Source organism: Triticum aestivum, chromosome 7B (assembly GCF_018294505.1).
Source record: "Triticum aestivum cultivar Chinese Spring chromosome 7B, IWGSC CS RefSeq v2.1, whole genome shotgun sequence".
Classification (NCBI taxonomy): Eukaryota; Viridiplantae; Streptophyta; class Magnoliopsida; order Poales; family Poaceae; genus Triticum; species Triticum aestivum.
This window is the reverse complement of record NC_057813.1, coordinates 517,833,662-517,848,095: the sequence shown is the minus strand read 5'-3', so window position 1 is coordinate 517,848,095 and position 14,434 is coordinate 517,833,662. Positions and strand designations below refer to the sequence as shown.

General features: G+C 53.2%; 1 protein-coding gene across 1 annotated transcript; it reads right to left on the bottom strand.

The window, feature by feature from the left end:
- Positions 1-52: 52 nt before the first annotated feature.
- LOC123156668 (phosphatidylcholine:diacylglycerol cholinephosphotransferase 1) lies at positions 53-2,087 on the bottom strand. Its single transcript, XM_044574823.1, has 2 exons — positions 1,519-2,087; positions 53-688 (listed from the first exon to the last, which is right to left on the bottom strand). The coding sequence occupies exons 1-2, from the start codon at positions 1,930-1,932 to the stop codon at positions 209-211; spliced, it is 894 nt and encodes a 297-aa protein (XP_044430758.1). The 5' UTR covers positions 1,933-2,087; the 3' UTR covers positions 53-208.
- Between the last annotated feature and the right edge of the window lie 12,347 nt (positions 2,088-14,434).

The window sequence follows — 14,434 nt, the reverse complement described above, 5'->3', positions numbered from 1 at the left end:
GCCACTTGCCACTTCGCAGCTTGGTTCCTGTGCTGATTCCTGTCTTGTGATGTACTTTAAGCTTCTGAATTCTGATACTTGCATTTCAGAAGATGTTGCAACTTACATAGGACAAACACAGTTACACAATTACATATCAGTAAGTAGCAATCTAGAAAATGACTTGGATCATGTCCAGTCCACTGCAATTCCACGGCCATTGATAGGCCTATGATGTAAGCTTCTGTGAGACGAGAGCCTTCTGGCAGCTGCTGCAGCAACGGTTGTCGCCGCTGTCGACGTTCTTGCTGTCCAGGTACCAGCCGGCGAGCATGTCGAAGAGGAGACCGGCGCCGACGCCGACGGCCAGGTCAATGGTGTAATGCCCTCTGCACGCAAGCAACCTGACGAACTGCAGCAGGTTGAGCGTGTCGTAGAGCACCGCCAGCCTGCGCCGTCCCACGTGGCGCATGTCGATGGACGCGATCACCGCGCCGGCGACGTGCCCAGAATAGAAGAGGAAAAAGGACACGTTCCCCACGGGGAAGTCCATCCCGGAGCCCAGGAACTCCGCCGGCAGGGGCAGCTGCGTGGAGCAGCCGAGCAGGCCGCGGCAGGTGAACATCATGAGCGTGGCGATGGCGGCGCGGGGCCGCTGCTCGGCGAGGACGGCCCACAGGATGTATGCGGCCTGCATCGCGACGAACACCTGCACATGAGAAGATCGCACGTCACATTCAGGATGGATTCCGTCATGGCAACACTAACAACTAGTGGCAATTGGAGCGGGGACCGGGTAGCTATCTGGCCAGATGCAGTATCTTATCAGGAAACCCATGGGTATGTGAAGAATGCATGACGATGATATTCTTGATCTTATCGGTTCTGGGTGAGCCAAGCCACCCAACACCGTTCGTCGGGTCATCCAAATAAAACACCGTTCGTCAGTTTCTTGCATTTGTGGATACCAGCTACTTTTGCTTCCCTCATCACCAGGAGTGACAATTCACAAAGATTCACTTGTTGTCACAGTACCAGAGCCTATACATCATCATTCCTATAATTAAAGCGATATATGTTGATGTGCAACTGCCAGCGACGCGTATTAAATTTTTAACCAATTTTTAATAGTGCTCAAACTGGGATTAGACTGCTGCGTGGACACAGCGCGTGTAAGTTCTGAAGAAAAACGTAGGCACAGGAGGACAATTGTGAAACAAATTCCATCTAGAAAAATACTATGAAGAAGTAATCAAAGTCTGCACGAGAAGATATGGTCATGTGAAAGTTGTGAGATGTTAGTGTCGTCTAGTGTCTAGTTTCCACTTTCTGGTGTGAGTGGCTACAATGTAGCCCGTTCTGCTCAACCGAAAGCGCAGGTTGCCTTCACGTTTGGTTAATGATAATGAGAGGGTAACATTGACAGGTCAAAAGTGAAAGGTAAAAAATGCTGGGAATTACTGGAGCGGATGGGTTAGATCGGCAGAAGCAAGGTTCGTTCGCCGATCGGATCTAGGCGTGGCAGGGAAGTGCGCTCACCGTGTTGAGCGCGGCGAGGAGCGAGTTGAGCCAGGGCCGGGCGGCGATCCCGGCGTGCATGGCGGCGGTGGCGTGGAAGCCGAGGTCGAGCGGCGGCGCGGCGGCGGGGACCATGGGGATGGTGTACTCCACGCCCATGAAGAGCAGCAGCCCGCACGCGAACAGCACCGGCAGCGGGTGCCGCCGCAGGATGCCGGCGACCCCGGCAGGCGACAGCCAGTCCATCGGCCTCCTCCCGCCCGCCAGCCTCTCGCCGCCGCTGGCGCCGTCCCCCATCGCGGCCCCGTCGGCCGGCAGCGGGTGGACCTTCTTGCCCTTGCCCGCGCGGCGGCGCGCGTCCGGCCCCGCGTGGCCGTTCGCGGCGGAGGCGGCGGCGACCCGGTCGTTCGCGGCGGTCAGGCTGGGCGGCGGCATGCGCGCGAGGACGCGTCGGCTGGCCGCGGGGCGCGGTCGGTCGGCCGTTTTCAGCGCGGGTGCGCGTGCGCGCGCGTGACGCGGTCGGTGGTGGGAATTTCTCTTTTCTTTCGTCCGATTGGATTGGTGGATTTCCACCTTGAGATTCGCGGTGCTTTTGTAAGCGTTTTCTCTCTCCGACGGCTGGGGCGCGTGGCGGAGGTCCGAGGAGAGAGAGAGAGGCGGGTGTTTAATGCGGAGGCCCGGCGGTTTAAGATGGACGGCGGATTCTCCATTTCTCCTCTTTTAGGAAAAAAACAAAAGCGACTCGTTCTTTTTTCGAGAGTACACAAATTGCGTACCTTAACTTTATAGAAAAGAGAAAACAATGTACAAGAGTGTTACAAGCATAGCCAACAGTCACAAGCGATTGAGGCCACGGCAAACTCCAACTCCACACACTATGCTAACTCCTCACAAAATGGTGTCAACTCCACTCCCTCTCGCTGTCGCCCACATGCGCAGCTCATCAAGAATCCTAACTGCTAAATCAGAGGCCGACGTAGATGGAGTCGTCGGGTGGAAAACACGATCATTCCTTTGCTTTCATAAGTGCCAACACACCAGAATCACCAGGCTATCGAAAGCTTTACGGATCTCCTTGCCAAGCTGCTTTCGGGTGCTACCCCACCAAGATTCCAAATTATCATTCTCCACCGGTGCTAAGGCCGACGCAGCCCTTACGCAGGACAAGATCAGGTGCCATACTTGACGTGAATATACGCACTGGACGAGTAGATGATCCACGTTGTCTTCCTCCTGGTCACATAGATAGCAAGGTGAGGGGTTGTCCTGTAACCCATGCCGAAGCCTCCGATCAGATGCCCATATTCTATGTTGTATCGTGAGCCACATGAAGATATTGCAAGTGAGGGGTGCCCAACATTCCAAATCCATCGCGCATAAGCCACACTGATCGCACCTTTGAAAAGCATTTGGTAAGCGGAGGCCGAGGTGTAAACTTGCTTGGAATTCCAGGGCCATATAGCCTCATCCCGCAAAGTAGGATCGAGGTGTGTGGTAATGGCAATCTCCCATAGCTTGATTAACTGAACTAGATCATCGGTGGTAAGCTCTCTTGAGATGTCCGCGGACCAGCGGTGGTTCATCAGTCCATCATGCACTGTCTGCTTGTTCACCGTGTGTGTTTGAACCTTGCCCCATATGCTCGGAGCAATCTCCTTAGCAGTCCCTCCTTCCATCCATCTATCCTTCCAAAACAACACCTTGTTTCCATCCCCAAGTTTCCAATGCACCAAGCTGTCAAAGGCCCTCTGAACTTGTGGATCACTCGCCATCGGGAGCCCATGCCAGGGTTAGTTAGAGTCACTACATCTGAGCCACTCCCAGCGCAATCTTAATGCCAGGCCTTGACGGTTTAAATCAAGCAGCCCAAGGCCACCTAGGTCTTTAGGCCTGCATACTCTTTGCGAAGCCACTAGGCATTTTCCTCCATGAATCGCCTCAGACCCTTCCCAGAAGAATGCTCTACACCTTTTGTTGACTTGCTCAATTGCCCATTTGGGGGCATCCGCTATGATAAGATGGTGGGTGGGGCGCACCATAACCACGTCATGCACAAGCACCAACCTCCCTACTCTAGTGATCAGCCCCTTTTGCCAGCCTGGCATAAAATTGAGCACATTGTTCACTATCGGCTGCCACTCAGAGCGCGTCAATTGCCATATGGAGAGTTGCAGCCCCAAGTACTTGCAAGGAAAGGACTCCATGCTCCAGGGCATTGCACCCTCGACCAGCTCTTTGTCGCCATCCTCGTCTCTAATCATGATGGCCGTGGACTTAGAGTAGTTGATGTTCAGTCCCAATGCAATCCCGAATATGTGCAAAGCCTCCTTAACAAATCTGAGATCCGGTTTGGTTGGTCTAACAAATAATATGACATCGTCCACGTAGATGGAAAGACGTTGCATCGGGGTGCAACCCAGCATTTTGCTCAAAACTCCACTCTCCTGTGCTCTCGTGATTAGGGATGTGAGGACATCCATGGCAATAACAAATAGCAACGGCGAGACCGAGTCTCCCTGCCGAAGCCCTTGAGCATGAGAGAATTTTTGCCCCGCATGTCCATTAACCACCACACGGGAGCTGGCCGTAGAGAGCAAGATCGCAATCCAGGACATCCAAGTGTCCGAAAACCCCTTGGCACGAAGAACCTCAAATAAGAATGGCCAAGATAAAGTGTCGAACGCTCGCGAGATATCCAACTTGAGCAAGACTCCTTTTGCTCTCCGGCAATGGAGGGATCTAGCCACCTGTCTTACGAGCAAAAAATTGTCATGTAGGTTCCTCCCCTTGATGAATGCCGATTGGTTGGCGTGGACGAGCTCATTCATGTGGCCGCAATCGATTTGCGAGTAGCTTGGAACCAATCTTGGGCAAGCTATGAACCAAACTAATTGGACGAAAATCACCCACACGACACACGTCGGCCTTCTTAGGAATAAGAGTGACCAGGGCTTGGTTTAGTCTTCTAAAACCGCGACCATTACCGAGAAAGAGATGGTGGATGGCGGCAAGCAAGTCTCCTTTGATAGTACTCCAAGCCTTCTGAAAAAAGAGGCCGATAAACCCGTCCGAGCCCAGCGCGCGATCCATAGGCATATCCTTGATCGTGGCCCAAACATCCTCCTCCGTGAAATACACATCCTGATCTAGCAAGTCCACAGGCTGGATCCCAAGGAAATCTAGGTCAAGGGTGTTCTCGCGCCCTCTTGCCATGCCTAGCAAGTCTTTATAAGTTTGGAAAAAGATTTCCTCCTTGTCGTGCTGATCCGTGATTAAGTTTCCATCATGCATGATCGCCGGAATGAAGTTTTTCGTCTTCCTTCCATTTGCCATGAGGTGAAACAGCTTGGTACTAGCGTCTCCTACCTGAAGCCATCGAATTCGTGATCTTTGCCTTGCGATAGTGCGTTTGAGGGAGGCAAGGCCGAGCGCTACGAGCTTGAGTGTTCGACGCAGCCATATCTCCCCAGCCGAAAACAAGCGCCGTTCCTGCGCCACGTCAAGTTGGAAGATTATCTAGTTGGCCATCGCGATCTGCAGCTTGACGTTGCCAATCTTCCTTTGTCCCCAAGCTGTTAAATACCGAGCAGCGTTTCTTAGCAGTGCATCGAGACGTTTGAAAGGATCATGAATATTAGGGTCACACACCCAAGCCTCCTTGACCGCCTCATCAAAACCCTCCAGCCTAGTCCAGAACACCTCGAATCTGAATCGTCGTTGCGGGTGTATGTTTTCATTCAAGGCAAGATGCAAAGGGCAGTGGTCCGATGCCGAAGTTGACATAGCTTGGAGCAGGCAATCCAGGTAGTCAATTTCCCAATCCACCAAAACTAGCGCCTTGTCTATTTTAGTGAGAGTAGGAACCTCCCTTTCATTGCTCCATGTAAATGCATGTCCATGCATGTACAGCTCCTTAAGCCCATTGCCATCCACAAATTGCTGAAATTTATGCATCATTCTCCTGTCCAGGTGAGAGTTGTTCTTGTCTGAGGCTTGGAGTATCATGTTAAAGTCCCCAATCACCATCCATGCACCCGGGCATAGCTCTCTTCTTGCTGTGAGCTCCTCAAGGAACATCATCTTATCATTATCCTCATGAGGTCCATACACCGTAGTGAGACACCAGGGCGTACCGTCGATAGGGGTCACGTACCCTGTTACATAGTGCGTGTCACGGACACAGTTCGTAATGCTCAACAACACCGAGTTCCAAGCTAAAAGAATCCCACCCCTCGTATCCAAAGCCGGCAAGTAATAAAAACTGTACGATGGTCCGAGGCATTGCATAACCGTAAAAGCATCGATACAAGCTAACTTAGTCTCCTGAATACAAAACACAGCCGGGTGCATCGAGTACGCAAATTCACGCAACACTTTGTTCTTCACCGGGCTGTTCAAGCCGCGCACATTCCAGCACACCAACTCCAGTTTGATTGACGACATGATGTCAACGCTACACACCAGCGCTAGCAAACTAGGCAAGCAATGCCACCTTTGGGGCAACCTCCTGGCCAAGGTCAAAAGGGATGGCTTTGCCGAAAATAGCGGCATTGCACGCAGCTGCGGTTCCTGTATAGGTGAGTCGAACATCTGCCGGAGTTGTCCAAGGGTCTCATCTGTAACAGCCAATCCCTCCGGCGAGATGCCAAGAGCTTTAAGAAGAACCGTCTCAGCCGCTGATGCTTTAGACTTCTGTGGCACGTTCACAGTCGCAGATTGAGTGGTACGCCAAGGTGTGTACTCCAGCCCAGGGCCCTTCCCACACACAGCTTCAATCTCCTTGAGGTGCGGTGGAGCAAGTTTTTTCATTAGGCCCGCACAAAACGCCTTGATATTAGCTACCGCAACCTGCTCCTTGGGCGGCAGTGTAACGTCGCTGGTAGCACTAGGAACGTGCATGCTAATGTTCACATCCATGCATACAGTACCGCTCACGGTGGTTGGCTCATTCATGCAGTCCGTCACCAGTCCGCCAGTCTCATCTTGCCCCTTGGTGCTCCCTCTAGCTGCCCCCCCCGTGCACTCCTCTGCATGCATGGTAATGGGCAGCAACTCATCCACCGGGTCCCATCCCGGAGCCGTGTCCCACGGCTCACTAACCGGGCCAATTATTTGAGCTTGACCGGTCTCCACCCCGGTCTGATCCCCCATGATCATTCCCGCATCGCCTTCCATTGGGTCCACAGTGGCAGCCAGAGCAGCACCCTCCTCATTGGTTGTCCCAATCTCTAAGCTGGGGACAAAACACCATCCTTGGCAATCCCACCGCCCTATCCCCGAGCGGCATTGGATGGCCCGACTTCCAAGCCCATGGGCAACACGCGATCAGCGTCAATCCCCGTGCTCTGTCCCTGCCCAGCAACGGTGGGCCTCTCCTGCCAGTCGGCTGCACCAATCATGGGGTCCGCCACGACATCCACAACCACCTCCGCTGCCTTTCCCTGTGCGCCAATCGGAATCTGGCCCTGCGCACCAATAGGAGGCCGGTCTTGCGCTAGTGGGGACGATCGCGTGGTCACTGACGCCACCAACACCTGGCCCACAACAACAACCTCAGGATTCTCTGTGGCCGGGCGTATCGGATCCCCAGCGGCCAAGGATCCCTCTTTACGGACAGGCACCCGCACCTCCGCCTCCACCATAGTACACACCGGCATTTGGACTAGAGGTCTAGCTGCCGCCGACGAGTGGAAACCCAATCTCGACGCCATGGCAACACGAGGGCAAGCCGCTCCCATTGGTGGAATACGCCAGTCAGAAGGCCCCACGTGTCCCAACAGCGCCTGACGGTACGATCCGCCGGTGACACCTCCTACCGGCGCGCCGCCCCGGGCATCACGAACACCACGCGTCCACGGAAGAACACACCATTCACCGCTACCAGAATAACTGCCTGAATCTTCTGGCATGCCACTTTGCCCGCTCCCATCCGAGCTAGGTGGCCGCAGCCAACCTTCTGGCCTGGCGTGCTCTCTGACCCTGCCGACGTGAATAATCGTCTTGTACTCCAGCAGTTGACGAGAAGTTGGCCGGCGAGCCGCAGGGTTGAACTCCACCTCCGGCTCCGGCACCCACAGCCTCCATGCAATTGGCACTTCATTCGAGTCAACGCACCATGCCCTGAGCTTGAAGAGGGAGAGGTCCTCGCGGTTCGCTGTCTCCGGTGCTAGGCTCTCCACCAGATAGCCCGAACCTAATAGCTCAGCAGCAGTGTCCCTCGTCCAGACATGGGACGGAACACCCTCGATCATCAGGTCCACCTGGGAGCGCATCACCTTGGTCACCGCTTGAGCTTGACATAGCCATGGCCTAAAGAACATCTTGAAGAAATCATGCTCAATGAAATCTGCTGTCAAGGCCTGATTCCTTAGTTCCGGAGCAGCGAACACCGCTAAGAAATCCTCCGGGAAGAACCTGTGCACTGGAAACTTGTTCCTTGGAATATCCAGCTAAGCCGCAATGGCCTCGGCCGCCTCCACTGACGACATCGCCGACCTGGAACCACCAATGTAGGCAACCACTACCGTCCTGAGACGCCGCTCCATGTCATCCATCTCATGCATCCGCGAGATGACGCAAACACCGTCCATGGCCACCGGCACCGCGGCCGCCGCAGGCAACGCCAGCCAGCCCCCCGTAGGTATGTTGTCCGCCGAGACTGACGAGGGCCTCCCCTGAGGGGAGACCTGCCGAGTCCCAGACAACAGCCTGCGCGCGAGCCCTGCTGGCTGCTGTTGCTGACCAGTCTGCGCCACCTTAGCCATGGCCTCACGCCGGAGTTCCTCCTCTGGCCGCGGGCTCCGAGGGCGCGAGCACTCCGACGAGATGTGCCCCTCCAGACCACAACGAAAATAGAGCGGCTGAAAAGTGCAATCTTCCCTGCGATGCCCTTCCCTGAAACACTTGAAGCAGAGACCAAAAAGATCCGATGGGATTTCACGCCGCTCCTGAGAAGACGCCGGCGAGCGCGACCTCAAGCGAGCCTCCGCCGTGAACTGCCTCTCCCGGAGCTCCCACTGAGGGAGTCCTGGATTAGGGGGTATCCAGATAGCCGGACTATATACATCGTCCGGACTATTGAAGCGTGAAGACACAAGACTCAAGACTTCGGCCCGTGTCCGGATGGGACTCTCCTTTGCATGGAAAGCAAGCTTGGCGATCCGGATATTATGTTTCCTTCCTTGTAACTGACTCCATGTAAACCCTAGCCCTCTCCGGTGTCTATATAAACCAGAGAGGATGGTCCTTAGAAGGCCGATGACAATTACAATCATACCATCATAGGCTAGCTCTTAGGGTTTAGCCTCTATGATCTCGTGGTAGATATACTCTTGTACAACACATATCTTCAATATTAATCAAGCAGGAAGTAGGGTTTTACCTCCATCGAGAGGGCCCAAACCTGGGTAAACATTGTGTCCCTTGCTTCCTGTTACCATCAGCCTAAGACGCACAGATCGGGACCCCCTACCTGAGATCCGCCGGTTTTGACACCGACATTGGTGCTTTCATTGAGAGTTCCTCTGTGTCGTTGCTTTGAGGCCTGATGGCGTCTTCAATCGCCAACAACACCGTCCAGGGCGAGACTTCCCCCCAGACAGATCTTTGTGTTCGGCGTCTTCGCACTGCGGGCCAATTCGCTTGGTCATCTAGAGCAGATCGACAGCTATGCCCCTGGCCACTAGGTCAGGTTCGGAAACTTGAACTATACGGTGGACATTCGCGGAGACTTGATCTTCGACGGATTCGGTCCTGTGCCAGGAGCGCCGAACAGTCACGACGTGCACGGCCTAGACCTGCTGTCGGACAATGCACGGGATATCATCCCCACAGTTGCCCCAGATCTAAATCCGGAACAGGTTGCGTTGCCCAAGGACGGAGGGCTGGACCCCGCCCCGCAGGCCGCATACTCATTGGCGATGGAGCCGAACACGGGTCTCACCTCTGTTGAGGCCTATAACCTCGGACCCCCGGACTCGTATTCGGTTGTTGGTCCCGGTCTGCATACCCTCGAGCCAGCCGATCTAGGTTGGGCTCCGGTAATGGAGTTTACCGCTGCGGACATCTTTCAGCACTCGCCCTTTGGCGACATGCTGAACTCGTTAAAGTCTCTCTCTTTGTCAGGAGGCTCTGGGCCGAACTATGTCCGGCCTGAGTGGGAAGTAGGCGACGGAGGAATTCATTGCCCACCCACCACCCACTTCATTGCCACGATTGACGATTTAACCGATGCTCTTGACTTCGAGTCCGAAGACATCGACAGTATGGACGACGATGCAGGAGAAGCTTCAGAATCCCTAGGGCACGGGACCACTACCTTGTCACACGATATATACATGGTGGATACGCCCAAGAAGGACGACAGTGATAGTCCGGAAGATAAAACACCCAGCCAAAAGCCAAAATGGCGGCACAGACGCTGCTCCAAGTCCAGTAATAGCAAAAATAGCGACAAGAGCACAAGAAGGATTGGCATACCAGTAAGTCCCGAAGGCAGTAACGACCACATGGACCCAGCGATGGAGCAGGACGATCCAGGTCACGCCAATCCTAGCTCAGAGCAAACACCCGATCAAAATGATCAGGAGGGACAAGAGCATGAAACCGCCCCAGAACAGGAACACAGTCCGGACGATGATGCATTCATCATCCCGGACGAACAAGTGGAACGAGACAACCTCCACCGAAAGCTTAGGTCCACGGCAAGAAGTCTAAAGAAGCAGAAGCAACAGCTCAAGGCCGCACAGGAAAAGCTCAGTCGAAGATGGAATAAAGTGCTAGACACCGAAGAAAGATATGGCGACGACCGCCATACGAAAAGCTATCCAAAGCGCAAGCTACTGCCAGAATTCAACGACGAGGCCATTCCACCAAAGAATAATACGATCGGGAGACCAGACGTACCGCTCCACAACCGCAACAGAACGGCTACTAACGCCGCTCACGATCTGCGTGAGCATTTGGATAAGAAAGCCAGTGCAGCCAGGTCCATCTACGGATCTAAAGGACACACCCCAGCGAGGGACTATGGTCACCCAAAGGCTCATACAAGCCAAATACCAGTTCAGAATAAACTCCGGACACAACAACAGCCGACTGCATACCACAACACGTCCAGATACAGAGGGGCTGCTCACCCCCTATGCTTCACCGAAGAAGTACTGGACCATGAATTCCCACAAGGTTTTAAACCTGTGAATATAGAGGCATACGACGGAACGACAGACCCAGGGGTCTGGATCGAGGATTTTATCCTGCACATTCACATGGCTCGTGGGGATGATCTCCATGCCATCAAATACCTTCCTCTCAAGCTGAAGGGACCAGCTCGACACTGGTTGAAAAGCCTCCCCGAAAACTCAATTGGGAGTTGGGAGGAAGTCGAAGACGCTTTCAGGGCCAATTTTCAAGGGACTTATGTCCGGCCTCCGGATGAAGACGATCTAAGTCACATAATCCAACAGCCCAGAGAGTCCGCCCGAAAGCTTTGGAACATATTCCTCACTAAGAAGAATCAAATTGTCGATTGTCCGGACACCGAAGCCTTAGCGGCATTCAAACACAGCATCCGTGACGAATGGCTCGCCAGACACCTCGACCAAGAAAAGCCAAGGACAATGGCAGCCTTAACAAGCCTTATGACCCGCTTTTGCGCGGGTGAAGATAGCTGGCTAGCCCGTAATGGCACCAATGACCCCAGCACATCTGAAATAAGGTATGACAACGGGAAGCCACGGCGTAATAAAAACAAACACCCAAACAAGGAAGAGAGCCCGGACAACACAACTGTCAATGCCGGATTCAGGGGCTCTTGACCTGATCAGCGAAAGAAGCCATTTAAAGGTAGTAAAGAGGGACCGTCCGGTCTGAACAGAGTGCTGGATAGACTATGCCAAATTCACGGCACCCCGGAGAAACCTGTGAACCACACCCATAGAGAGTGCTAGGTCTTCAAGCAGGCTGACAAATTAAATGTCGAACACAAAGGGAGGGAAACACCAAGTGAAGACGATGACGAACCTCGCTAGCCGAACACTGGGGGACATAAAAAATTCCCGCCAGAGGTTAAAACAGTAAACATGATCCACGCGACTCACACATTCACGAGAAGGCATGAACGCGCGCTCATAGACGTGCACGATGTAGAGCCCATCGTACCCACATCTGACTACCGGATGTCTCGTCCGATCACTTTTGATCACATGGACAGCCGAACTAGTATTCGACACGGAGGATCGCAGGCCTTGGTGCTTGACCCAATAATCGACGGATACCGTCTCACCCATGTCCTCATGGACGGCGGCAGTAGTCTCAATTTAATATACGAGGACACTGTCCGTAGGATGAGGATAAACCCATCCAGAATTAGCCAAAGCAACACCACCTTTGAAGGGGTGGTACCAGGCAATGAAGCCTACGGCAGGGGCTCTGTCATACTGGAGGTAACATTTGGCCCCCCACGCAACTCCAGAAGCGAAGAACTACTCTTCACCATCGCACCCTTCCAAAGCGGCTATCACGCATTGCTCGGAAGAACGACCTTCGCCCGCTTCAACGCATTGCCGCACTATGGCTACCTTACACTCAAGATGCCCGGTCCCCGTGGCGTCATTACCATTAGCGGAATCACAGAGCGCTCTTCACGTGCAGAGGAACACGCGACGGCCCTGGCGGCCGGACTATAAGCGGCCTCCAATATAAGAAAACATGACTGGTGATTAAGACCACAAACACAGTTAGACGAGTCTAGTAGCCCAGATAAAATTCAACCGGGCACCGTATATGTAATCCCATAGCGGAAACCAGGGGCTATAAAGATTTAATACAGCCCCACACTTGGCTCAAACTTATTGGCAGGCCAACATCTTACACTTTTACTATCCATCGCATACTTACATTGTACTCTCCTATGAGTTTTCCTTTTTTCCACAGACAACGCTCGCGCAATACCCTTCCAGGATACGGCACAACGGAGACAAAGACGCAGACGTGCAACAGGGCCCCGTTCAATAGGTTTCTTTTTAGATTAAACCCCTGTGTAAACCTTTTCTATTGCCTCTTGTTGTTTAAACCATCCCATGGGTTCCATACCCACAGAGGATACTGTCGTTATTGGCATTTCGCCATGACAGATTACCGCACATACCTGGAAACACAAGGTTCATAATGAATGGACATTCTTGAGCCCATCTTCTGTTATAAAACCCGAACACCTTCGGGAGTGTTCGGCGTCACGAGTTTGGCCTTATATGCATCAGCTCCGAATCATGTCTTTGGTCAAATGTTGGGTTTGCCTGGCTCCTGGGTTTGCCGCCTTACGTTCCATTATTATCGGCTAAGGCAGGCCAAAGGAGAACTACTGCGATTGTGACCTGGTTGTTCCGGATGAGCGCCTCAGTAGAGGAAGCCGAAAACTGACTGTCATGATATAGCGAGAGACTGTTCAACCACTCGAAGACTCACCGGAATCTCTAAGGATTCCTCCGCATTAACGAAGGGCCGTTTCCCGGCCATGTACACATGCACCCGTATTCGGACGCACGCGAATGTACCAGGGGCTACATAGTAGCCCCACCGTTAGACTCCCATGGCTAAGCGAAAGTGTTACAGCTATATAGTCCGGTTGCCTAGTTCGACGTGTGATCACCTCCTTAACGGATCAAGACGTTGGATCAAGTGTGATTATGCATATTTTTCGCGAACACCCCCGCATTGTATGCATGGGGGATGAAGCCAACGACTGCTATCTTTCGGACTACTTATACATATAAAGACGGCCCTACAGGGGAAACAATCATACTTTCAGGCAAAAAGTATAAATATAGCCTTATAATCAAAATAAACATTGTTTTTTACAATGATCCGACTTATCAGTCGAAGAGGACATTCTTTGAGCACTGCGCCTCTATTAGGCGGGCACCTTCTATGACCTGCGCCAAGTAGTGCTCGGCCGGATATTGGCCGCCCGCCGGATCCTGGGTCGCTATAATGGTGGCCTCCATATCCGTCCAATAGGCTTTCACGCGGGCAAGAGCCATCCGCGCACCCTCTATGCACGCTGACCTCCTCATGGCGTCGATCCGAGACACGGCCCCAAGGAATTGTTGCACCAAACTAAAATAACTGTCCGGCTTGGGCCCCTTTGGCCAAAGATGGTCTATTACAGACTGCATTGCAAGCCTGGACAACCTATGAAGCTCCGCCACAGCAGCCACCTTCTCATTCAACGGCAGCGGGCGAGTGGGAGCTTTGAATTGCGACCAGAAAAGCTTCTCCACTTCCTTATCACCTTGATCCTCGAAGAACTTGGCAGCGTCAGCTGTACTATTCGTCAAGTCCGCATATGCGTCTGCAGGACTCCAACGCCCAGCTAGGGGAGCATACTTTGGATCCAAAAAATTCGTCCGCAGTAGGTAGGAGCCCTCAGCCACGATTTTGTCGGCCTGTTGGAGCTCCTCCCGCATACCCCGGATCTCGGTCTGCATCTCCTTGGCGGCATTTATTGCCTTGTCCAGCTCGGCCGAACTAGCCTTATTCTCCTTTTCAAGGAGCACATACCGGTCGGCGATATTTTTCAACTCTTCAACCATTTCGGCTATCTTTTCCTCGCTTCGGCGATGAGCAGCCTGTTCGGCTCTCAACTCTTCGGCCGCCTTTAGGGCAGCCGCTTTGCTAGCCCGAGCTTGTTCCTTGGCCTGAGCAAGCTCTGCCCTTAGGGCCTCCACGGCAGCAGCACCATCTGCAGTGCACACATAGGGCATTAACATTATGCCATTCTCGCATTTTCCTATACAATATAATAAGGGAAGCAGAGCACATACCCTGGGATTCTTCCAGCCATTTGTTCACCAGCATGATATCGACATCAATAGATCCGATCTGCCTTCTTAGTTCAGCAACTTCAATAGACTGGTCGGCTACCGGATCCTTATATACC

What these genes read in the sequence shown, in the direction of transcription:
- LOC123156668 (XM_044574823.1), bottom strand. Translation starts at nt 1,932, where the DNA reads ATGCCGCCGCCCAGCCTGACCGCCGCGAACGACCGGGTCGCCGCCGCC. An exon ending in TCCTCGCCGCGCTCAACACG is followed by an intron (nt 689 to 1,518) that starts GTGAGCGCACTT and finishes TCTCATGTGCAG; the next exon opens with GTGTTCGTCGCGATGCAGGC.